General features: G+C 38.0%; 2 protein-coding genes across 2 annotated transcripts; one reads left to right on the plus strand and one right to left on the minus strand.

Annotated features, from left to right (window-relative positions):
- Positions 1-317: 317 nt before the first annotated feature.
- Positions 318-3564, plus strand: LOC148098470 (uncharacterized). The gene is made up of 4 exons (XM_087852487.1): positions 318-378; positions 616-951; positions 3329-3424; positions 3512-3564. The coding sequence occupies exons 1-4, from the start codon at positions 318-320 to the stop codon at positions 3562-3564; spliced, it is 546 nt and encodes a 181-aa protein (XP_087708613.1).
- Positions 3565-7295: 3731 nt separating this feature from the next.
- On the minus strand, positions 7296-25796 carry znf512 (zinc finger protein 512). The gene is made up of 16 exons (XM_006793535.3): positions 25528-25796; positions 22275-22407; positions 22123-22181; positions 21868-21926; positions 17849-18423; positions 17545-17634; positions 16708-16812; positions 16200-16324; positions 15705-15791; positions 15499-15597; positions 15225-15392; positions 14833-15030; positions 14655-14756; positions 13874-13936; positions 13380-13478; positions 7296-13068 (listed from the first exon to the last, which is right to left on the minus strand). The coding sequence occupies exons 2-16, from the start codon at positions 22372-22374 to the stop codon at positions 12304-12306; spliced, it is 2694 nt and encodes an 897-aa protein (XP_006793598.2). The 5' UTR covers positions 22375-22407; positions 25528-25796; the 3' UTR covers positions 7296-12303.
- Positions 25797-26503: the final 707 nt, after the last annotated feature.

Here is a 26503-nt window from a genome sequence, read left to right on the forward strand (position 1 = left end):
CAGTTCAGTCACACACTCAAGGATGTGGTAACCATTTATCTGTCAGTGGCTCATCTGGTCATCATGAAACCTCCAGCGCTCTGTAGCTCTTGTACCCACATCACCAACGCATTTCCCTTTCACTTCTGAGAGAAAAAAATGACTTCATAGGTGCAATAAGACACCAACAGGTCTCAGACCACTAACACATTTCATCTGTGTTTTATATAGCTGCTAACAGTGGTCACTATGAGGAAGTGAGCAGGAGGAGTCTCTGAGACTATCTCATTTGTGAACGTGAGAGCAAGAACAGAGACTGAGAGAGACAGAGAAGCACGATGGCTGCATTCACATGGATTCAAATGTCTTCATTACTGACACTGATGCTTCAGTTTAAAGGTAAGTGTACATAGAAATACATTCAGTTAATAAACTGAATTATTATCACACGTTACTTCTTTATTCTTCCTTTAACTGAGAAAGCCATGATAAACCTTTTGACTTTAGCTGACTATTAGAAACTAAAGTTGAATCTTAAACTTGTGTTGTATTTAAAATAAACTTCACATTATAAACAAAACACTCATATTCATAACATATTTGATGTTTCACATTTCTCTCTCTTTTTCTCAACAGGAACAACCGAGCAACATCAAACTGGTGAAACTGTCACAGCTGAACGTGGACACGATGTTACTCTGCCTTGTAACACCTCGTTACAAGGTCAGCATAACTGTAGCAGTACTACCTGGATCTTCAGTGATTCAAGCACCACAGTATCACTCTTTGAACTTGGGCAGAATAAAGAAGTCAAACGTAAATCAGACAGACTGAGTCTTTCTGCAGACTGTTCTCTGGTTATAAAGAAGGTCACAGATCAGGATGTTGGTCGTTACACCTGCAGACATTTCAAAACAGCAACAGGATCACAAGAAGGTTCGGACTTTATTATTCATCTGTCTGTTATTAACAGTGAGTATTTACATCTTAATGTTTTCAGCTCAAACTGTCCTGTTAGAACAACAAACTGAAACACCACAATAATTATGATCACAGTGATGAAGTTCATTTTTCTATTGTTGCTTTTCTCTTACAATATCTTCATCTTCACCAGTGTGTGTACATGAGAACAATGATAAAGCATCTTGAACAGCTCTGTGTTGACATATGAACACTGTAGACTCACAGTTGAGTGTCTGTATGAAGATAAAGAGAACATATCCTCAGACAGGAGACATCATCAAAAATGAGACTTGTTACACTGTTAAACATCTCACCACTGTTTCCTCTCTGTTGTTGTTCACTTACTTTCAAGTCTTTTCTTACTGTCAGTGTCTTTAATGTTGTTATTGCATTTCTTTAGATGAAGATGTAACAACAACTAAATCAGCAACATCACTGACACTGACAACAGCATCAAATAATCAATCAGCAGGTTGAGACTGAATCTCTTTTTTATTAAAGTCTAATATTTATATATTTATAATTATTTATGTATTATATTTCAGACTGGCTCTTAATTGTGTGTGGAGAGATTCAGTGTTTTGTTTTACATGTTTTAAATCTTTCCAGTTCAGTTGTGGTTTACTGACATCTAAAGTCAAAACATTAACCGTACGCTCTGTGTTTCTTTTAGATTCAGGTAAAGACTCGGAAATAGCAACATCATCAACAGTGAAGTTCACCACAAGAAAATCAACAACAGAACCAACAAACATATGGACAACAAAAGAAGAAGTAAAGACATCAGAAGGGACACTGACAACAAATAATCAACCACAGGGTAGAGACTTAATCTGTCTTCTTTTGAAATTTTAATGTCAGACTTGTCTGTGTGTGGACAGACCGTTCTCACTCCCCTGGCATAATATACGTACGATGTGTCATGTCTCAACCCTAACCATAACCTTATCCCCAACCTTAACCAGCACTTTAATGACATTAGATAGTGTTTTCCAAAGTGATTTAAGTAAAATGAACGTACATGTGTGGATTAATTTCAAACGGTTCTCAGGTTTCCTCATTTTTCCGATCTCGTAATATGGGGACGTGTTGTTGGGTGCCCGGAAGTGTGATATACTGACGATTTGTCACCTAGCATAAAATGTTAGGCTTTGGGAGTGAGAACATGTTGGTGTGGAAGAAATTCATTGTTTAACACGTTTTAATAATCTCTCCAGTTCGGTCAGGGTTTATCGTCATTCCTGTGGGTTTAGCAGCACTCTTAATAATTGTTGTTGTGATCATCAGATGGAAGAAAACTAAAGGTGAAAACACTGACAGATGAACATTTAACATCATAAGCAGAATGAAGGAAATAAAATGTTGAATTCTTTGATTTCTAATGTGGAAGTTCAACTATTTTTTTTCTCTTGTCAGTAAACAAAGCATGCTTTTCTCTTACAATATCTCCATCTTCACCAGTGTGTGTACATGAGAACAATGATAAAGCATCTTGAACAGCTCTGTGTTGACATATGAACACTGTAGACTCACAGTTGAGTGTCTGTATGAAGATAAAGAGAACATATCCTCAGACATGAGACATCATCAAAAATGAGACTTGTTAGACTGTTAAACATCTCACCACTGTTTCCTCTCTGTTGTTGTTACTTTCAAGTCTTTCCTTACTGTCAGTGTTTTTAATGTTGTTATTGTATTTCTTTAGATGAAGATGTAACAACAACCAAATCAATAACAGTAAAGTCCAGCACAAAAAAAAAAAACCATCAACAAGAAAATCCACAAATTTCTCTTATTTTAAAGTTTAATGTTTATATTTCAGACTGACTCTTAACTGTGTGTGGAGAGATTTAGTGTTTTGTTTTACATGTTTTAAATCTTTCCAGTTCAGTTGTGGTTTGCTGACATCTAAAGTCAAAACATTAACTGTGAAATCTGTGTGGAATTTTCTTTAGATTCAGATATACAATAACAATTGAACCAACATTAAAAATAAACATATGGGCAACAAAAGAAGAAGTAAAGACATCAGAGGGGAAACTGACAACAACATCAAATAATCATGAACATGATGGTAGTGGCTGAATCTCTCTCTTTGTGTGCAATCTGTCTTGACAGACATCTGTTTTGTTTCCATGACAGACAAAAAAATAAATATTATTAATAATATATTTTTAAACACATTTACTTGATTTTTATCATTTCCATTGTTGGTGTTTATTTATAATTTAGAATAAATACTGTAGCTAGAAACTCCACATTGCAAAAGCACACTCAAACCTCATCACTACATTTTAGAAAATTGATTGTTTTTAACACATTTGAAATATTTTGAGTTTTGCACTGAACAAAAAGTTGAAGCCAAAATATTTTTGCTCATTTTCAGATTGTCTGTATTTGCTGAGATGCATCATCGTGTCTGTGGGTTTAGCAGCACTCTTAATATCTGTTGTTGCAGTCAACATGTGGACAAAATCTAAAGGTGAGAACATTCACAGATGAAACTTTATACATAAAAAGCTTTGAGTTTTACTGTTTGCTCTATAATTTTTTTGTTTTGTCTTTTCAGGAAATAAAACACAGACTGAAGAAAACACTGAGTCTAAACACTCAATAGTATGAGGTGCCGTAAGGAACATTATTACTGAAACGCACACACACTCCACTGAAAACCAAGGCATTTCAGTTGAACAGGAAGTTGTTTCCTGACAAGGAAACTAAAGGGAAAAGGGGTAGATCTCAAATAAAACCACTACACAGATGTCTACTCAGCAACCTGCTAGAAGCCTAAGTAAAGCAGCTGCATTACTTAACAATATATTAGCTTCAGCATAAGTCCAATTTAGAATAGCAGGAGATGGGCAATATCCTGGTTAGTTTTTTTGGCATATTTGCTTTTTGTCTTTTTTGGCAAAGAAAAAAATATCTTAAAATCATTAATAAAACCAGGGAGAGAAGGCTTAGCGTTCCTCCATTTAGCACAATGGATATGATATTTACTCAAAAGTATGATGATGTTAATAATGTCTGAGACACCCAACTCTAGATGATCCATATAAAAAAAATTATATGATGTAATTCAAATGGTTGCACATCATTAATTTTTAGGGAAAACCTATTTTTAAAATCACACCAAAAGCTTTGTGTGATAGGACATAGAAAAAAAAAAGATGATCTATGGTTTCATTTTCATCAGTACAAAAAGATCACTGACCCACCTCAAAGCCAAATCTATTTTTTAGAAATTCTGCCATTAGATTAATTTTGTTTATGACTTTAAAGTGTGTTTCTTTAACTTTAGGTAGAATAGGCCATTTCATAAATTTCGAGTATGCTTAATCCAGTGTATCTGAAATAACTAAATTAGATCCATGCCATGTAACCGTTCTGTCATAAGTATGAAATATTTTATCTTTGCAGAAACTACTAATACATTTATTATTGCATTTTTATCAAACAGCTGACATTGTCCTAGCAATAAATTAGAAAGCACTGATTTTACTCGTGCAATATCATTGCAAAGTCTGTTTGGGAAAGTTCGATATCTTGATATCTACCTCAAAATCACATTATGAAATAAAGTCTAATCCTCCTATTTTATTAAACAAGGATCGTGGGATGTGGAACCACATAGAGTCTGGCTGTCACAGACAGGATTTTAATCATTTTATTTTAAGGGTGCGAACCATGGCTTTTATTCCTCCACAAAAATTGGAAAATAACTGTGTTAGCCTTATTAATGTTTTTAGAGGAGATGTATAGAGAGCGACAAGGATAAATCAATATGGAGATGTCTTCAGCTTTAGATAGGATGTTTCTGCTGAAAATAGTGAGGTCTCTGCTTAACCAGTGGCTAAGTGATTTCTTCATCTCCATGATACAGTTAGAAATATTAGTGTCTTCTCTGCTAATTAGGTTTTTAGATATCATCAGCCCTAAATATTTAACTTTAGATTCAACTCTAACCGAAGCCATTGTGGAGTCAGAGCTTGTATGAATCGGGAGTAGTTCACATTTTTTTGATATTAAGAGATTTAGTTTTCTCTACCATTGATTTATCTTTCAAAAAAATAGATGTATCATCTGCAAATTGACTAATTTTGAAGTCTTTATTAAAAATTGATATTCCTTGAATTCTTGATTAATAGTTTTAACAGTTTGGTTGCCAATATAAAAAGCTTAGGGGAAATAGGACATCCTTGCCGAATTCCGCAATCCATTCCTGGATTCAAGGAAGCTAATATATTGTTAAGTAATGCAGCTTCTTCACTTAGGCTACTAGCACAGCCGTCCCCAACCCCGGGCCCTGAACCAGTACCATTCTGTGAGTCACTTGGTACCGGGCCACAAGAGTTGAGTGTGACGGCCAGTGGGCTGCAGAAAATAACCAGAGGCCGCACTTCTAGTGTCATCACTAGGTTGCACTTTGTGAAACAGCTCAGTCAGTGAAGCATCAGCACGCTGTGCTTGAATGAACTCTTGCTGGGAAACTGACAAATGTTCAGGAATAATCAAATCTGGTTCAACCTGACACTCTTCTGCTTGAGTTACAGGCTCTGCATCCCTTTTAGCTGCAGCCCTTGTAACAGCACAAGCTGCAAGGTCAGAAAAACCCTGTTCACACTCATGGGACTCATTCAGAACTCTAGATTTAACAGGTAAAGAATTGTCAGCCCAGACTCGATTTCCAGCCAAATCATTCCCCAAAATCACATGTACGCCCTCAAGTGGCAAAGCAGGACGAACACCAAGGCAGATATCATCATCCACAAAACTGCATGACAGCCTGACTTTATGCAATGGGGCACAGATAGTGGTTAAACCCATGCCTTGAATGTCTGGTTTGACATTCGTGGTTTTCAAGGTTTTTATCATTTTTTATCGTTATTTTTATATCACTTATATTATTAACTGTTTCCGTGGGTCTTTTCCCATGTGTTATGAATAAATCTTCTTTCTTTTTTTTTTGGTACCGGTACTGGTTTTATTTTATTGTATTTATCCGCGACACCTTAAAGGCCGGTCCGTGAAAATATTGTCGGCCATAAATGAATGGTCCGTGGTGCAAAAAAAGGTTGAGGACCGCTGTACTAGCAGGTTGCTGAGTAGACATCCTCGTAGTGGTTTGAAATGTACCACTTTTTCCATCAGTTTACTTGTCAGGAAACAACTTCCTGTTTAGCTGAAATGCCTCAGGTTTCAGTGGAGTGCGTGAGTGCATTTCAGTAGTCTGTGTGAGAGCGTTTCCGTAATAATGTCCCTCACGGCACCTCATATTGCTGAACCTATATTCACATTTATGTCTGAGCTGTGTATGGGCTTGAACAGCTCCATCTACTGACATAATGAGGTATAACCTCAGTACGCAACATATAATAATGTATACTTTATTGATCCCCGTGGGAAAATTTGTCTCTCTGCATTTAACTCATTCACCAAGTGGGAAGCAGTGTGTAGGGTCAGACTCTACGGATCAACACTTTCAACATCGACCCAGCACAGAAATGACTCCATTGATGCTTAAAACATTTAACTTTTGATTTTTTCTCATATTTACAAACCAAAACCTTATTTTCTGTGCGGTTAGCGTTATCTAACAAGACAATTAACTTCAAATATTTTATAAGGTATACACCTTTGTTTTTCTCATTCAGCTCTGAGAGTAAAATTCACAAGTTGTTTTTATTTTATTATATTCTGTGCACAGTTATTCATTAACCAAATTAACCGAATTTCCATTCAATACTGCCACATACTGGTGAAGGGTCAAAATCAGAATGGGCAGATGAGAGGGGAGACGGGGAGCTCAGCCATTGTAGTCTTTGTTTTTTGTATGAACAGTGTGGCCTCAGTTGTTTTTTTTGTTTTTGTTGTGTTGGCCTTGGAGACAATGATGTCTAGAGGTCCACTGTGTTTTATTCTGGTCCTAATTGGTTAATGACATTAACTTTGTTTGTTTTTTAATTTATTTCAAACATGTAAACAATATACAGGTACATTTAGTAAAGAAAATGGACCTGTATATCTGTTAATGCTGGAGCACTGGTGCCGGTGGCGCCAGTGTCCAGCAGCCTGGGACTGGGACTCCTCAAACCTGCCTGATGCACAGCCACAGTTCAAATAAGATGTCAAGGAAGAGCCAACCCCAAATTTGTCGGGTTAAAGTTTCAACGATGGAGCAATAATCTGAGATGATTTGAGATGTGAATACCACTGCTGCAGTCAAGAAAGAAGAGCCACGATTTAAAAGATATGAATTAAGACAGGCATTTCTACTGGGGGATGCAGTGGGGTTAATCCTTTACCTATCACTCTTTATGCCAGCCTCCACTCAGTATTATTAAGACACAGAATGAGCATGAATAAATCTTTATTATCTGTTGTTATAACACTGCCAGTACTATGAAACAGCAGCACATAACTTCTAATAAAAACAATGTGGTGTTAATTGTTGAATGAATGTTGTCACTTGAATAAAAATCATGTCTCATAAAATTAAAAAAATCAATCACTTGGTCTGTTTACAGATGTTACATGGCTACTAACTGACTGAACCTTTATTTAAATCTGGCCTGGACAATACAGGATATTGAACTGTTTTTTTTTTTGTTTTTTTTGAAGAGGGTTAAAAGTTTAGTCACAAGATATCAGTTTTCATCATTATCACTTGTCAGTTCATTAAAAACACTTCAACAACAATAAACTACTTCAGCTCCCAGCATTACTTCTAGTATGACCATTGAACTGAAACCTCTTAGAAATCAATCACTTAACGGGAGGAGGTTAAGATCAAATCATGTTTACATTACTAATATCAAATGGAAATCTCGAGTGCCTCTCACTACTTCTTTCCAGTTGAATGGAACAGAATAAAAACTCACACTAGATGTCAGAGTTGTGCTCCAGCATTAACAGATGCTGGTCTACAATATAAGGACAGGAAGACAGCAGGAAAAAGCAAAGTTTGAACCACACTGACCTTAATAGTTTTGTTATAGTGAAAACATATTTCGGTGTTATCCCATGAAATGCAGAGCTTCTGTTATTAAATAGGTCAAATGTTTAGTCAAATAGAAAAGGCTGCTTTCATTTGTGCTGTGAAACATGCCAAAGTGCATGCAGGGTGATAACAAAGTTTATTACAAATATGACTGCCATAAAAACGGGGGAGAAATAATAAAACATAAATTGTCTAATTTTTTACACAGTCCTTCTAATCTTTGCTTAATATTTTGTCTGAAGACTGGTTTGAAATTGATTTTATATTTTTAAACCACAACATCAACGCCTCACCTCAACTGATAAGGTAACTTTGTGCAATCTTTAGCAATTCAAAACAACAGCTCTGTAAACCCTGATGAATGTACCAGTTCAATGACGTTACTGCCCTGTATTAACCTGTAACACATATATTGACGTATACAGTTTGCTGACTGATATGATTTCATATCAGAACTTTATTTTTATTGAACATAAAGCAGATAAAGGTGTTCAGAGTCATTTAGAGTTTAGTAAGTTTAGGAGTTGTTTCCTCTCCACTATCAGCACTGTTTGCAGCACCTGTAGCAGAGTAGCATTACAGTACAGTAGGTCATGGTGACTCAGAAGTGTCTTAGGAGTAATAAGCTTTTGTAAGGCATTACTGGAAAGTTTTGAATGAAATCCCCCCAAATTACCCTTTTCAGCATCATAAACGAGCTGTACGTATACACTTTTTGCTACATTTAGGAAGTCACTTTTATTTTATTTTGAGTTACTGAATGTGAGCTATTTAACTGAATTCTTTTCAGCTTTCTACTGTATTGTTGTTCTTTTATTGTATTTAGGGGATTGACAGAACTAGAAATGAGTACATCAAAGGTTGAGAGGTTTGGAGACAAAGTTAGAAAGGTAATGCTGAGAGGGTTTGGACGTGCAGAGCAGGGACCGTGGAGAAAGGATGATGATGATGGAGCTGAAAGGTAAGTGGAAAAAGAAGAACCCAGAAAAGTTTTATGGATGGAGAGGGAGATAGTTGGTGTGACCTTAGAGCAGGGGTAGGGAACTCCAGGCCTCAAGAGCCGGTGTCCTGCAGGATTTAAATGTGTCCTTGATCCAACACTGCTGATTAAATGGCTAATTGAGCTCCTCAACATGTCTTGAAGTTCTCCAGAGGCCTGGTAATGAACTAATCATTTTCACATTCAGGTGTGGTGACCCAGGGTGAGATCTAAAACCTGCAAGAAACAGGCTTTCTCCCTACCCTAGAGGCTAAGAATGTGGAGGATGATGTGCTGTGGTAACCCCCAAAAGTGAACACCCAAAAGAAGGAGAAATATTAATAATTTTACCTGTTGAGCTTAATTGAGCTCATTTGTTTTCTCTTTAATTGGGCTATTTTGTTGAGCTATTTTAATTCATTCAAGCTATTTTGTCACAGGTGTTTTACTGTTTTGGCTCCAGCAGCTATCAGTATCAGTTATCTTGTAAATTAGTTGAGCTCTAAAAAAAATCTACTTTTATGTGTAGATTATGTTGAAGAATATCAGAAATGTGCTATTGTATTTATTATAGAGCTCATCATGACAAAAATGTTTTCGTCCATCATATTATGTTACAAAAGAATTCATATATTAAGCAAACCCTCACTATTTTAGACAGAAAGTAGGCTTTACATTTGGAGAGTTGAACTGAATCGAATTAAGATTGGACAGGTGTACCTAATAAAGTGACCACAAAGAAAACACAATCTCTCATGAAGGTAGATACTGGCTTCACTTCATGAGATCACAACCCACAAAGATTAGAAACTACCGACTTAAGTCTTATAATTATTTCCCTCTTACGTACAAACACCATCAAAAGAAATCTGTAGTGGTTAGTGACAAAGACAGATATAAAACTAAAGTTAAATTAATGTTTTCAAGATTTTTCAGTCTTAACAGTCTAAAAATGAAGAAAAAAAAGACTTGCAAGTGAGTATGCAGAGGTCCCGACACAACTCAGAACCAAATGTTCGCCAACACTTAAAATTAACAGAGAATAACAATAATAAAAATAAAAAATAATGCGTTTTCTAATTTGAGACTTAAACAACACCAACTATTCATCCTAAAGTCATCTGATGGAGGGTAAAAAAAAATCAAACACAGTAAATACAGTCATGGGTGTTTTTCATTTTACATAATTTCACTGATTAAGAGACAATTTGTGTTAAACGGTTCATTTATCCAGCTCTATGGGAGTGCAGAAGAAATGGGAGAAACAAGAACTAAACACATTTATACATTCAAAATAAATTTGTAAAAAAAATATGCACATTTATAGGAAAACATCACAGAACTGACTGACGTGACAATTTCCCACTGTAGGAGATACAAAACACAGAGTACATAAACATTAGGCTACATGCTGTCGGTTAAATAAGAGTGAATATCCTTCATGTTACATGATAGCTTCCATTCATCACATCCCAGTCAGCTGCATTTATGTCAGTGGAGGAGAGCTGGGAGGATGCATGCACTCTGACTGAAGGTCTGCACAACATAATCAAATGTGACATAAAAAATGTAAAATAAAGAAGAGACAAAATATTTGTTTTTAACATTTACTGATGTTTTTCTTTTGTTTTTTTGGTATAGGTGATCATACACTGTGTTGCTGGGAGCGGCCAGCCCAGGTTTGAATCCGACCTGTCTTTCTCTCCCTCCACTTTCCTGTCACTCGTCACTGCACCTATCTAATAAATCCAATAAAGAAACACATGCATAACTTGAGTTAAGATTATTTTTAACTGCTGACGTTGAACCAGGTTTTGGCAAATAAAGGATTTCTACATTTCAACAAAAATAAAAGAACAAAAAATCACGTCATGTCACTCACTGGTTAATTTCTACGCAAACAAATTAAACTATGTTTGTTTCTGTTTCTTGGTACATAACAAATTTTCTAAGGTTTCCCACTTCACAGGTTACATCAAATAATCCTACAAGAACAGAGCTTTAATTGACAGGGGGTACATCCTGTAGCTACCTCCACTAAGGAGGCTGTGTGCTTGGTTAATTTGTCAGTTTGTTCACAGGATTAAGGAAAATGTTACTGATTTTATGCGCATGAAATCTTTACCAGAGGTAGGGCCGGGCCCAGTTTAGAAGTGATTATAGCGAAAAACTGGACATTTTGTGCCATATATTCATTAATATTAAAAGCAAAATAAGAAAATAAATGTGTAATATGGCCTTCAAGTTCTCAAGAAATTATCAGAACATTATCAGGATCAAGAGATTCAGTTTAGGAGGGAATTTTCAGATGTGTTGGTGATACGTGGTTTCAGACTGCTCATTATATTCTGTAACTGATGGAGATGAGTTGCAGTCATACAATGGACACGATTAATTGCTTAAGCTGTTTTGCACTTAATAAGAATAGTACTGATGTTTCCAGTACACTTTAGGAAATAAAGTTTTAGTTGATACAATGTTATTTTCATTTCTTTCCTTTTACATTAGATTTGCTTCATTGCTACTTATATGTCACATGTACATGCCCAAAAGTCTGTAAACTGGCAGCAGGTTTCACTTAAGAATGGCAACTAAATACAAAATTATATAAAAAAAAATCTGAAATGAAAACAATATCAGACAGACAGAAGAATCCAAGCCAGTGAACAGTGATCCTGATCCAACATTACTTCACCAAGGATGGTGATCAGTCATAATTAAAAGTGATGAGTAGTATGAAGTTATACTAATCATACTCGAGAGGCACAAAATGTCTTCAGAGAGCGTGACTAGACAAGTACAAGTAAACACTCCACCTGGCAGTCTCTGTTCAGGTCAACCTCTGTCAGTGCGTCCCAGGGCAGCTGTGGCTACAATGTAGCTTGCCATCACCAGTGTGTGAATGTGTGTGTGAATGGGTGAATGACTGAATGTAGTGTAAAGCGCTTTGGGGTCCTTAGGGACTAGTAAAGCGCTATACAAATACAGGCCATTTACCATTTAAATCAAAACATGAAAGACAAGAAGAGTTTTATGAAACCTTTTAAAACAATAAGACAATTAAAGTTGGTGGAAACAATCTGTTACAGATAAACACACGATAAACTACATTTCTCAAGGTTATACAACGACAACCATTTCAAGACAGAAACAGCCTCTGGAAACGAGCAGTCTGAGCTTTCCACGCTCACAGCTTGAGAGCTTGTCTTCAAGGCATCCACCATCACTTCCGAAAGGTTAGTGAATTTAATTGTCTCAGCTGCCATCTCACAGGTTTGTCTTGTGGAAAACTTATGCAGACGTTTTTCTCGCTTCACCTTTTTTTCTCTACTTCCATTCAAATCAGCTGCAGACATTTGAAATGTGAAGGAAAGTGTGATTTTTAGGTCTTTTTAAATGTTTCTCTGTCGCTTTCCAGCCTCAGCGAGAGGCCCATGATGCCCGGTCGTTTCAAGCTCCACTGGTCAATCTGTCTCTGCCGCTCTTGCTGCTCGACCTCCGATTCGCTCGATGAGCTGCCGGTATTGCTGCTGCTACTGCTACTGCTGCTGCTGCGCCCACAACCTCCGCCTCTGCTGCTACCGCCGAAAGTGAAGCAATCCTTCTGCTTCTTATCAGCCTTCCCCCTCTCCCCTACATCTACTCCTCTTTCCTCCTTCCCTCTCCTTGTATCCTTCATCATCCCACCGCTGTCCTCCTCAGGTTTGTCAGCCATTTCCATTTCGATCGGGGCCTGCTCCGGCCCCAGCACGGCTCCTCTGTGGTCCATATCGACCCACACTGGCCCCGGAGGAGGCTCCAAACTGGTGTACTGGAGCATCGGCTGTTGGGGCTGGGGGTCCACTTGTGGAGGAAGGTTCTGCCTCTCTGGATGGAGGTACTGAGTTTGGTGTTGGAGGTGATGCAGCGGCTGAAGTGGGTGCTGCAGAGGCTGGTGCTGGAGCTGGTGCTGCTGCTGCTGCTGATGGTGGTGATGTGAGTGTTGTTGATGGTGCTGCTGATGATGATGATGAGGATGATGCTGCAGGTGATGATGGTGGTACTGATCAACAGTCTGCTTATCCACATTACGGACGACCTCTTTGGGCTGGTTTTTAAGGAACTTCTCAAACTTCTTGGAGGCTTTTTTGTTCGTCACAAACCAATCCTGTTGAGATACACGCAGCATGAAGAGGTGCTATTATATGACATACATTAAACTTGCATTATTTATTATTTATTGCATTATAAGCCAGAATGGGGCAGCTCGTCTGTTTGCAAAAAGAAGTCTGATTCTGCTGTTGCAAGTCTGAGACATCACTTTATTCATGACTTTAGTAAAAACTTTCCTGATGAGTTTAAACAACTACACTATGGAGCTGCTCATATCCAACCCCTGATATAGAGTATATGCATTCATGGCAATGTCATCTACATACAGTTGCACAAAGAAGGCTCAAGCCAGAAACTTTTCATTACCTGTGAATGGACAGAGTTGATGTGGTATTTCACTCCACTTTCAGAGTTAAACTCTTTATTGCAGATCAGACATCTGTATTTACCGGCCTCAAAGTCGCCCTGAAATCAGATCAGCAAAAAACAGCCTTGAAAAGATTATAAGAATTTAATGCATATAAAGTATTAACTGCGCATAGTGCACTGACTTTTATATTTCACTTGATGGTCTGAGTAATTGACTGAATAATTTTACAAATACACACATTTTCAAAATTCTGTTCAAAGCAGCTTTTACAAATTTAATACTTCATTCTTTAATTTACAGGAATCATCCCAAATGATTGAGGAGCTGACTAAAAGCATATGTAAATGCCGGTCCAGATGAAGCATTAGAAGGGTTTCATGCTAATACATTGATGAGTTTCAACTTAATTATACCTGGTGTCATTGTATGTATTGTAATTAGAAAGTTTGTAAGTTTGTTATTTCCTAAACAAAGAAAAAAAGAGACAAACCCTCGTGCAGAGTCCCAGATGAGCTTTGAGTCCAGACACACTCGTGTAGGTGCAACCACAACCCTGAGGACGACACAAATTATGTTATATTATGGGCTTTGAATGCTGTGTTAACCATGTTATGGACATCTGCTCTCCTTGACATCATACACATCCACAAGGATTACTTGTACATACACTGACCTCTCTATTTGAAACTTCGGCCATGTTTACTATGAATGTTCACCAATGCAACAGTGTATATATGACATAAAATAAAATATAAAATATCTCCATATTTTGCTTTAAAAACGTACATTTACAAAGAGAAACATTTCAGGTTATTGAAAAAATAATAATAATAATGAATTGCATTTATATAGCATTTTTCTAGGCATCCAAAGCACTTTACAATTCCACTATTCATTCACTCTCACATTCACACACTGGTGGATGCAAACTACATTTGTAGCCACAACTGCCCTGGGGCAGACTGACAGAAGCGAGGCTGCTATATCGCGCCATCGGCCCCTCTGGCCAACACCAGTAGGTGGTTGGGTGAAGTGTCTTGCCAAGGACACAACAACCAGGACAGACAGAGCTGGGGATCGAACTGGCAACCTTCCGGTTTTTATACAGAAAGACTCATAATCTTCATGGCTATACTTTTATTTTAAATGAATTAAAGTTATGCTGATTATACTTGTTCTTGACATCTTGATCCAATTACTCAGATAAGAAAATAAATAAGTCTGCTGATTTCAATTAAACAGGTAAAAATAAGACTAGTGTTGTTTTCTACCTGGTTGGGGCACTGGACTTTCCTCTGCAGCTTCACCTCATTCTTCCACTTCCTCAGCACCTCCTGGCTGAAGGCAGGGAGGCCGGGTCGGGCATATTTCAACTGAAAAGAGCGTCAGGAGAAAGAAGAAACGCATTTATGTTCAGTACATACTCAATTTTAGTGAATCTTCTCTTACCTTCTTGTCATCTGGTACCAGGTCGGACTGAAACTTCCTCTTGGGCCAGTCTTTGGGCAGTTCATTGTTGGCAATCTCAGCCAGGTGGAAGTTGGCCACCTGGGCCGAGGCTCTCTGCACCCTGCCACTGGGCGTCCTCTCTGGATTAGCCTCCCTCTGAGCCTTCAGTGCCTCATCTTCCTCAGTCTTCTGTGGTGTCTGGATGAACCAAGAGAATAAACTTAATGGAGATGAGGCACAAAGAGTTTCACAGACACTTGAATTAAAAGGACAGGTGACAAAACAAGGCTGGCATCTTGTCTAATTGTCCATTAATTTAAATTTGATTGAAGAGTATTAACGAATTACAATTTTTATAGTATTTAGTGGCTTCGATGACATATGTGACTCACAGGAGCATGCTCTGATTTCAGGTGATACTCCAGACCAGCCTTGGATTTATACGTCTTCCCACAGTGAGAGCAGTTCAGCAGCATTTTCTCCAGCTCAGACTCCTCCTTTCCACACTTCTTCATGTGATACACGTAGCCCATGATGCTGGTAAATGCAGCGTTACAACCCTATAAAGAAAAGAAAAACACATTTTTTCACACCGCCAGTTTAATCTTTTATCTTACTTTTATCAAATCTCCTTTCTTAAAACAGCACAATACGTGCAAATTTTACCTCTTTGGAACATTTTAATTTTCCCAGTCTCTTCAGGATTTTACGTAGCTTGTCTTTTATAGCACGATCATCCAGGTCCTTGGCATCATCAGCTGAAGGCTACAAAAGAAGAAAGCAGGAAAAGATAGCAACAAACTCAGTAAAACAATAATAAACTAAACTAAACTAAACTAAGACTAAAAAATTTTATTTCTGAGTAGTCTTACCAAGTGGCTGTGGTCAGCCATGATGTGATACTTCATCCCTGTTGAAGACTTGAGCTGTTTCCCACAGTGTTGGCAGGTAAAAGGTTGCTACAGATAACAGAGTGACACAGTGACTTTTTCATTTGGTAAACATTTAAACCAGCAAAGAACACAACCAGATTTGTGTTATGGAAATATTAGTCAGACTAGGTTTTCCCAGTGCAAATGTAAAGCACAAACCACACTACAGACCCATTCACTTTTTAAAAACTTGATGCTTAATATGAAGAGTGTGTGAACTGGTTTCAGTGCAGAATGTGTTTCATAGAAAATTGACATCCTGGAAAAAATAAAAAAAACCCACACAAAACACAATTTATTTACTCCAATTATTCCAAATAATGTCATTACTAGTAATAACTAATTATTAGAGTCCTTCAGGAGAAACAGTAAAGCAGAAGGTTCCTGCTAGATGGTCCAAAACTCTAATATCACTATTATTCATGAAGGGCTCACCAGTCGGCAGTTCTCCATGTGTTTCTTCAGCCCCTCCACAGTCTTCCTGCTCACACTTTTACACTTTGGACAGGTGACTCTTCCTTTGGCAACAATCTGGAGCTGCCAACGTTCCTCTTGGCTTCCTAGTTGATGTCAACAAATAGGCAACTTTTCCTTTTTTTTAACTTTACACGACGCACAGAGCATCAGAAAAAGAAGCAGCTTACTCCTTACCTATTTTAATATACAATATTTTGATTAAATTACAGATTATCTTCAGCACCCACTTTTAATCATTCAAATTTAATTAAGCTTTTAGAAACATCTTTTTCAATTTCTTGCAATCAGTTTAAATCAAGATAAAATACCCCCCCCCCAAATCCCCTTTAAAACTCATACTTGTGTAAGGTCAGTCAGATAAAGCCTATTGACAGTTTCAGTCAAAGGAGTGCACATAAAACATAGTGTAATAAGATTACTTTCTATTAAATCACATAAATCTGTGGTAAACAGCTGCTGCCCTGACCTGGAGGATAAGTAGGAGGTTCCTTCTTAGCCGGCAGGATTGGAGGTTTCTGGTCTTCGTTCGGCTGAGCTGTTGAGGCCTGACCAGCACTGGCAGCATCTGAACCTGCAAGATTCACACTGAATGACTGGATGCAATCAAGCTTATTTTTCTTTTTAAACTATTTTATCATAATTTTTATTTAATAAGGTCAAATTTCCTTATTGAGTAGATGCAGAGACTGCTGCCAAAGTTTGTCATCTCTCCATTAGCAGCATGTAGAATTTTATATTAAATTACTTTAGAAATAAAAGATAAAAGATACACAGATATATACAAGTATATACAATGTCTTCTTTTCAATGGATGAATGCTTGTTGGTTGTTGAATTATGATTACAGCATTCCTGCTACAGAAAGCCTGGCTCTTAGAGAAACCTCCCCAAATAATAAAGGTTCACGATAAGTTACAATGAGAGGAAAATGCTTCTCTGTAATGATTCTCTGTTCAAACAGTGAAACAGTCAGTGGGTATGGTGTGCCAGACACTCTGCCAAAACAAATTAGTGGCTGATAGCACTGCTGCCAAGACTGAAGGGAAGGTGGTGTACTTGAGAAAACGGCCTCATATTGTTTTCCCATAATGGTTAGGGACAAACTGTGAAACAACTTTTCAAATTCCTGATTTATGTCTAACTATATTTCTGATTTATAAAGTTACTTCAGTCCTAAGTATTATTAATATGGCAATAATATTCAGTTTAAGACAAAAAAGCAGCATGAAACAGATATGTGAGATAGAAATGTAACATATAGAGTTTTCAGTTTTGCATTAAATGCAGACTCCTTGAAAACTTACAGGATTCTCTGCCCTCTGGTGGCTGTGTGAAGTTATTGGGTGCGGGGCTTGGCTCCATCTCTGGCCTCTGGACCTTTTTCATGTTCAAGTCTTAAAAATTAGACAAAATCACAAATCATAACCTAAATGATGACATCTACTCTGCACATATATCACCTGCACTTCTCTTATAAGCTGTCACTCGCACATGTGTTATAGGTTCTGGTTTTCGCTAGTAGCTTGCAGATATCATGAAAGAAGCTCATATTATTTTACGACATTTCACAGTGTTCAAAACAAAATCAGTCCATATGGTCATTTTTACCAGGTCTCCACACGTTCCCTCTATCCCTGTTTGTGTTGTTCCAGGCTTGATCTGGCCCTCGGCCAGTACCCCACCCTTGCTCCGGCACTGACGAGTCCCGGTCCCTTCCTGGATCTCTGCCTCCATTCCAGGCCTGATCCTGTCCTTGATCTCTGCTAGCTGCCCAGCCCTGATCAGGACCCCGCTCCTGGCCTGTCATCCAGGACTGATCCGGCCCACACTGAGTTCTGTCCCTGCCTGGAATCCATATCTGGTCCTGACTGGAGTGTCCCCCTCTGTCTCTGCCAGAGTTCCACACCTGGTCCTGGGGTCGGTCTCTGCCTGGAGCCCAGGCGTCAGGTCCTCGCTCCCTGCTGGAGTTCCAGCTCTGATCATGAGGCTGGGACTGCTCCCCGCTAGCTTCTGGGCCTTGAGGCCAAACATCCTTCGCGACCAGTCTTGGAGGGAGCCTTGCAGTGGGCAGACCGATGGACACTGGGTCTGACCCATTGGCCAGGCCATCTGATGACATCACAGAACAGCTGGTTGTCGAGTAATCTACTGTTCCCAGGGAAACACTCTGGAGGTCCTCATACCTAATAAAAGAAAAAAAACCTTTAAATTAAAAGTTTCTAAAATGCTGATGCAGACAGGAACCTCATTTGGTCTGAACAGATTATTTAACTGTAGTGTGGGTCAGAGGGTGTAAATAAAAGATGAGACTGAAAAGAAGAAGAACACAGCATGCCCATATGATAGCCCTAAAACAAACACTGTTATGTTGTCTGTTTGACTAATTATGTGTATAGTTTAAAAAATAAACATGAAATTACATCAAGTAAGAGTTAGAAATGAAAATGTTAACTGAGGTCATAACTCAAGTGAGACACAGTTATATGAGTAAATGAAAAAGAAATAAGATTTATGTCAAGCAGTAGCTTAGAAATGAAGTGTTTTTGCCAACATTTGTATGAGCCCATCACTCACTTATGGCCTTTTTTAATCAAAAAACACAACAGAGTCACACCAAAATACAGATTTCAAAACTCATGTGTGATGCCATGGTGATTTCTAGGGCTGTATGATATGACCAAAATCTTATATCTCAATACTGATATGTCATTTTTTTATCCCGATAAAGCTATATAACAATATAGTGGATTTTCTGTAATCACTACATCAAAAGTACTAATGGTCATTAGAAACTACCCTGTCTGTAAACATCGAGTGTCCAGTCTCATAAAGTGTACCGTTAAACGAATACAGACATGCATGGTTCGGCTCGTCCACATATCTGTTGTTGCAGTGTTGTATGCTACGTTCTAGATTTCCTGCAATACTTTGGACTCATGATAAATGAGGCAAATACACTTGTTTTCGGCTGAGAGTTGCGTACCTAGAGTCAAGTGTTTTGACCAACAAAAACCATAACTTTACTATATATTAATAGATATTGTGAGTCTTTATTATATAGCGTGCCATGTGGAAAAACCTGTTGTAACATTTGAGTCTGAGGTCTATTTTGAGCACCTGACAGCTTGTTTTTTTCTTCTTATTTGTAAAATCTTTCGACCAGTTTGCTTCATAACTGGCACATTACAGTTTTCTACACCGTGTCAGGCTTTTCATAACCGAATCATGTCCATGACACAGAGGTAGCCCCTTATTTAAGAAAACAAATAAGAATAACTTAGATATCATTCATGTGTCTGACACAGCTCATTTGCAATGATTTTCTTGTTATGATGGAATAAGTTCTTTGTTTAGTTTTGGCTGGTCCTTCTGTGGTGCCTCAGGGAATACTACAAACTGTCAGCTGAAGCAATGAAAAATTGCAGTAAACAGTGTGTTTTTGTAGGGCTGGGCGATATGAAATTCATGTCTCGATATTTTTTAGCTGGATGGCGATATACGATATATATCTCGATATTTTTTTTAAGCTATAAGGTAAGAACAAAAAGAGAGTTCTTAGTCAAAGCTGTGTCCCAGATGTCACACAGGCACTTTTATTAACATACAGCGTAGATGTACATGAAGAAATTACTCAAAAATAAATTATGAGCATTTATTAAATAATAATGCTCCATAAATAAAAGAAAACAATGTTGGTTTTGTGCATAACAAAAAGCTCACAATTGTGCAGTCAAAATGTAAACTAAAAGACTCTGAGCATAATAACAAAGACAGACAGATTTCACAGCTGCTCTGTTCCCAACTTCTACTGGGTGACTGACAGCCTGGAGTTTGAAATCCTCTTTGTAACCATGTCTCTGAACAGGTGCCATTTATGGTCCTTATACACACACAATACGGTAATATTACGTTGAAGCACAGTACGTAGCACTCCGCGAGGCTCCTCGGTAGCCGTGATGCTCCGACAATCCATCAAGCGCTACAGCTCCATAGCTTACCAAAGTCGTACTAAAACATTTTTTGACAGATTGCTGAGCGCCGTGTACCACATTAAATCGGTTCGCGGTCAGTAAGCACAACCAGAAGTCATACATAAGGCGCACTGCCAATTTTTGAGAAAATGAAAGGATTTTAGGTCGTTAGCGCGGTTAGCTCATTAGCGCGGTTAGCTCGCTAACACATTGACGCCGTCCAGCCCCACGCACGGGGCGATCCGCGGTAACTCGTTAACGGAGATTTGCCGTGTTCATCTTGTCATTGCCTGCAGGTGACGCTATGGGGGAGGAGGGGGAGTTGTGTTCAGTGAAGGAGAGGCGAGGCCGAGTAACGTTGCGTAGAGACAAAAGTGAACAAAAGAGAGGCAAACTTGCGGCTCCACAAGTATAATTATAACGTAACATAGACTATATCGATATAAACAATATTGTCACATCTTATATCTCGTATGACAATATATCGATATTTTTAAAAAACTCGATATATCGCCCAGCCCTATGTTTTTGCAACAACACAAAATAAATGAAGAGTACAACATGAAACAATATACGTGTTAATGTCCCGATTTTGTCATATCGCACAGCCCTAGAGGCTACATCCAATCTGATCCCCCTTCAGGCCATTATAAAGAATACAGGTGCAAGCAAATTCACCTTTTGCGTCAATATTTAGGTTCATCTTTTATATACAGTTGCTATACTGCACAATATGAACAGAATGCAGCTAAATAAATGATGAACTATTTGTTTATTAATATAATACAAATCTATATGCTTTTGACCAGCACTTAAAAAAGCACTTTGCACATAAAGTTTAAACAGCCAAAACCAAGAAGGAGCGCAACAGTGGAGCCGGGTTTTATGATTATTTTTGATCTAATCTTATTTTATTTTCATGAATCACTCATTAATGATGGGTGTTCCCATTTGTTTAGTTTTTCAGTGCAAAGAAAAAATAAAGACCCAGGTCATTTTTTGTCTCTTTTTTTTCTCTTTTATCATTTCCCATTTTATACTCACATATCCTCTCACACCCTTCGCTTCCTGAGCTTGTGTATTTCCTCCTGCCAGAGTGATTTCTTGCTCTTTAATCTGCCACCTTGGTCTTGCGTCCTTCCTTTACTGTGTCTGCCACTCTCTATGTACCAGACTCTGTCCTTTCACTTCTTGCTGTAAGATGTTTCTCACTCTGTTTATTCTGTGTAACAAATCTTTTTTGCAAAGCAAAGACTTCCTTTTTTGTGCTTGAACTTCCTTGCCCTGTGCTTTGCTTTTGAAGCCTTAAATTAACGCCATGTTCAAAACTGAATGATCCATAGCTTATTCTACCTGAACCATTACCAGCCATTTGGTTAATATCAGCATGAATACATGTGGATAAGTAGCAAGTGCAAACGCTGAATTTCCTCATCTCATTAGGAAATCTATCCTAACTGTACCTTTTATCATGTAGGAAATCTCAACAAAAGATTTGTGTATGCAGATTTTTAAAAGGGTACTACATTGCACTTATCAACAATGATGTATTTTACTGAAACCTGTGTACTTGTTTAGATATGATATCTGTTTACTGTGAATGACTTTGTCATATAAGAGTACAATGTATAATCACCAGGTTAACCAGCCTCTTACCTTTTCCTACTGTAAGTTCTCTTCATCTTTACTCCGTCTTCAGTTTGGGGCTCATCCTCCTAAAACAATTGATGAAAAAACTGTGAAGCAGAGATCCAGCTGTGCGCATAAAGTTAACTGATTTTTATTACCACACTTGAAAATGGAAACACAGTCACAGCGTTCATGCTAGCAGGACTGCCTGCTCCTTACATACACTATATCTCAGAAACAATAAAAGATGTAGGTTTTTACATTATAGATGTGTATTCTTACCTCTGAGTACCCAACTGTATTTACTTCACAGGCTCTTTCTGGCATTCGCTGGACAGCAGCTTTAAAAGTGAAATTGTATTAAAAAAGACACAATAAAAAAGATAATGGCCACAATGATGGATGCACGCTGTTGTGTGATGTGTTTTTTTTACCTGGACATTGCACTCCACTTTTTGAAAGTGAGTGAACAGGCTTCCTCTTTCTTGGCATATACAAAGGTGACATATCCCCTCCGAGGTGGCCGGGGTCCATACTAGGAGGGCCAACCCTGCTCAGAAATCACCACTGACAGCATAGAAAAAAACAGAACATCTAATAAAACAGAAAATAAATACCTCTACCAAAATACTACATGTTATTGAAATACCTTAATTTGGATATATTGTATTTGTTTGAGGATGGGATTACATGCTGGCTTTCTAATTACATCAAAAGTAATTACACAGCCTTAAACTGATTGGAGAACTGTAATGGATCACTGACCTTATTAATTACACGATCAAATATTTACAGAGCCCTACTTATTAAATGACCTCAGCTTGTTACATATAAAGTAGGTTGGGTTGGTCAACCAAGTACATCTGTTGGCTCATTTAACCATTTCACCATTAACCAGCTACACCACACCCTTTCCATTTTGTGATCCCCTACAGTTATGGGCAGCTTTCTGTTGTGATGTCTTCAGTATCATTTAGCTGTAGACTCTCTACTGGCTACCACAGCTGACAACAGTAGTTTTTGCTCTGTTTTGGAGATCTGCTGTGATCTGGATGATCTATCTAAGGAGATGAAAAACTGCCCCATGTGCCGTCGCAACATGCAGACTGTGGAATCCGAGTCCATCTGTGAGACCACAAACTCATCAGACAGGCAGCTAATTAAATTATTTTGCTAGGGTTATTAGACAATTTGCAGAAAAGCACCAAATAAAATGTGTATTTCAACAACTAATTTAAGAATATATATTTAAAAGTGGAGTTCGCATGTTATCCCTGTGTTTGCTTGGTTCTCTCCAGGTACCATACGGCTTCCTCCCTCAGTCCAAAGACATGCAGTTAGTGGGAATAGGTTAAGTGGAAACTCTACATTGCCCACAGGTGTGTATGTGAATTCAAATGGTTGTCTGTGGCTATGTGTTAGCCCTGTGACAGACTGTGACCTGTCCAGGGTGTACCCTGCCGCTCACCCTAAGCCCTCCAACCCCCTTTTAGAAATTCTCAGAAACTCATATGTTTTAAATTTGGCCTGAGCTGCTCAAATATAAACAAATTTGGTGATGTGCTTGAATTTGTAGTGTTGTATTTGCAAACATCTGGAATTATATTAACAATGGCTCCAATACCAATAACATCTGTGAGCTATTGCAGACATATTGTGGATCAATAACTTATAAGAACATTACTATGCTGGCACGAGGTCATCCTGGGTTTATTACCAAGCTGTGATAAATGACACTGCTCAAAGAATTAAGGGAATTCTGGATCATCACAGTTTAATCCAAACTTCAGGGATATTAATGTGTCCAGTTAAGAAGCATAAATCATTTCACCTGGCTTGGTGCAAATGAAAGTGTCAACAGGTGCAGCGGAGAGGCAACGAGACAATTCCCCAAAAAGGTAAGACCAATGCTCTCTTTTTATCCCTGCTGACTGATTTTTCTCTAGTTCCGCTTTTGTTAGAGTGTAAAAGGATTCACACTGGTCTAACTGGACACACTGATATCCTGAAGCTTCAGTGACTCTATTATATTGTTATGATCGAGTATGTCCTTAACTATCCTCAGCAGTGTAATCTAGAATTTAACAAAAATGAAAACAAACGGGTACGGGGTTAGAATCATTTAATTTATCTTTCCATCCATCTTCTGCTATTTAACCAATTCAAGGTAGCGGAGGCAGGAGCTTATCACTTATTCAGCGGCAAGAGGCGGGATACACCCTGGATAGGTTGCCAGTGTTTCATGGCTAACACAAAAAAACAAACAATCACTCACACCTGAGGCCAGTTTAGAATCACCAGTTGACCTAACATGCATTATAAGTGTGATAGAAAGGCAGAGCACCCAGAGAGGCAAACTCCACACAAATACCAGACAATGGATTCAAACCTTTCTGCTGTGATGCAACAGAACTAACCACTGAACCACTGTGCTGCCTTATTTTTATTTAATTTTCTCATTTAAGTAAGTTTTCTTTAGTTTCCAAAGGGGGTTTGCTAAGATTATTGTTAAAAATGTTTAGTTTTAATTTACTTTGTTAGTTTCAGTGCTCCATTTAATGTTTTTGCAATTTGGCTTTTAGGAAGTGAAGATCAAATATCACAATAAAAATACCTTCTGCAGGTAGCTCACTCAGATTCAGCATGTCCTGCACATTTTTTACTTTACTTTAGCTTTATGTTCTTTTTTCCTCCCAAATTCTAATTTTAATCTTTTTTTTTAGATTAACTAAAACATTTTTGTGCCTAGTTTATAATAATTACTGATGGACAGTAAAGTGTAGTAAATTTTTTAAACAAATGCAGATTGACTTGAGACGAGTGTTGTTGTGATTTGGCCCAAAATAAATAAAATTTAATTTAATTAAAAAAGCTGATTAAAATTATTATAATTAACTGAATCAAAGAGAGCATACGTTATGTTTAAGACATTCATTCAAAACTAAGTCTCCTTTTTCTTAAAAGATTGTCTAGAAAACAAAACAAATATTTGCTGACATGACCTTAATGAGTCTTGCATAAGCAGCCATGCATATCAGCCTATTTACTCCCATTAGGGTTCGTTTAGCCAAATATTTACTCTCCTAGCCCCTTTCAATCATGCACTGTTTATATTTTTAACACTAAAACTCACACTTAGCATTGAATTATTATTTTAAATGCTCACTGAAGTGATTACATTAATTATAATTATGCAGAGGAGACTTTTTTTTAAAGAACCTGATGAATCTGGCTTCAGCACCCGTTGTGTTTACAGTGCGTGTGTTCATCCTGAATGTTATTTGTATAGTGCTTAAATATTTATGTGTCACGTTTGAGGACACTGGATGCCAGAAACTGCGCTGTGATATGAAATAAAGCCAGAAAACTGTTAAAACGTCAAGTGTGTGATGTTTTTCTCGGTCCAGTAAACCTCTGAGACCAGCCATTCCCGGACTGAGCCAAAAAGACTTGCAGCCACCACCATCATTGTCTGTGTGGATAAGGAAAAAACTCAAAAATTGGCTTTTTCACGACGACGGGCAGAAAAAAAACATCCGAAAGCTGAAACTGAAGGAGAACTGGTGGTAGAAAGGTTTCAAGCCTCCCCTCCCTCTAAGCAGGGGTACTATAACCTGTCCTGTCTGCCTTTCATTGTTTCTTAACGGAGGAAGAAATGCAAGAGAGAGAGAGAGAGAGAGCGCCTACCGTCCTACAGCTCACTCCCTCTGCAAGGACGGCTAGCCTCCATGTCTTCGGGCCTGGCCTCCTCTGTCGCCTTTCCCCCGGCAGTGTTACCACCAGGAAGGCTAACATCAAGGAAGGCCCGGGGTTCAAAAACACAGACCCTGGGATAACAGCTAAGCTGTGGCAGCATCTAAATATGAATCAGTGCGCACGTACGCCGGCATAATTCACCACAGTGTGTTCGTATGTTCTTCAGCGGAACGCCCTCCTGCTGGAGAGAACAAATAAGACCCGCATCTGCCGCTGCCTTCACGGGCCGTGGGAAACACCGCAATTTCAGCGCTTCAGCTGTGGAATCCGAATCAATAGTACACCTCGGAATAATACAAAGCCGTCACCACATAGTCTCTAATTATGAACCTGTTATCAAGTGGAAAAGCATGTTGCATGTTGCATGAAGAATTGGGAGTAATGTTCCAGATTGAAAAATGGAGAGAAGAGGACCACTGATACTTTTTTCTCTTCCTAATTCGTAATACTCCCCTCCTCCGCATGATTACTTTTTACTTGTATAATGTGGCACTTTTGAAAGATTGAATTGGCTACAAATACACGGCAAATTTAAATTCAAATTGATTCTACTAAATTAAACACTTTGAAATTCTGTGACATTTTCCTCTTATTTGAGTTTATTAAATTGAGAATTTTTGATTACTATTACTATTTATTACTCACAAGATGATTCGATTTCAATTAAAATAACAATAATAATAATAGGTTAAATTCAGGTAGCTTACTTAAAAACTTTAAATTTTTACTTGTTATTTTCTGGCAACGTAAATCATGGTGGAAAATAAGCCATTTCGCTCATATCCAAGGTTTTGATTATTGTTTCTAAAAAATTGTTGGACTAGGAAACTGTAATTGAAATTAAATTGTCACTATTTGTTTAGCCCTACTAGTAACTTCAGTCAAGGTTTTTTTCTGTTATTGTTAC

Source organism: Neolamprologus brichardi, chromosome 15 (assembly GCF_056152115.1).
Source record: "Neolamprologus brichardi isolate AB-2024 chromosome 15, ASM5615211v1, whole genome shotgun sequence".
Classification (NCBI taxonomy): Eukaryota; Metazoa; Chordata; class Actinopteri; order Cichliformes; family Cichlidae; genus Neolamprologus; species Neolamprologus brichardi.

Excerpts from the sequence above, each read along its gene's own strand:
- znf512 (XM_006793535.3), bottom strand. The coding sequence starts at position 22,374 with ATGGACCCCGGCCACCTCGGAGGGGATATGTCACCTTTGTATATGCCA. Across the intron at positions 17,635-17,848 it reads AGGGAACGTGTGGAGACCTG|ACTTGAACATGAAAAAGGTC; the intron begins GTAAAAATGACC and ends CTAATTTTTAAG. Across the intron at positions 15,598-15,704 it reads TGGCTGACCACAGCCACTTG|CCTTCAGCTGATGATGCCAA; the intron begins GTAAGACTACTC and ends CTTCTTTTGTAG.
- LOC148098470 (XM_087852487.1), top strand. The coding sequence starts at position 318 with ATGGCTGCATTCACATGGATTCAAATGTCTTCATTACTGACACTGATG. Across the intron at positions 952-3,328 it reads TCATCTGTCTGTTATTAACA|ATTGTCTGTATTTGCTGAGA; the intron begins GTGAGTATTTAC and ends GCTCATTTTCAG. Across the intron at positions 3,425-3,511 it reads CATGTGGACAAAATCTAAAG|GAAATAAAACACAGACTGAA; the intron begins GTGAGAACATTC and ends TTGTCTTTTCAG.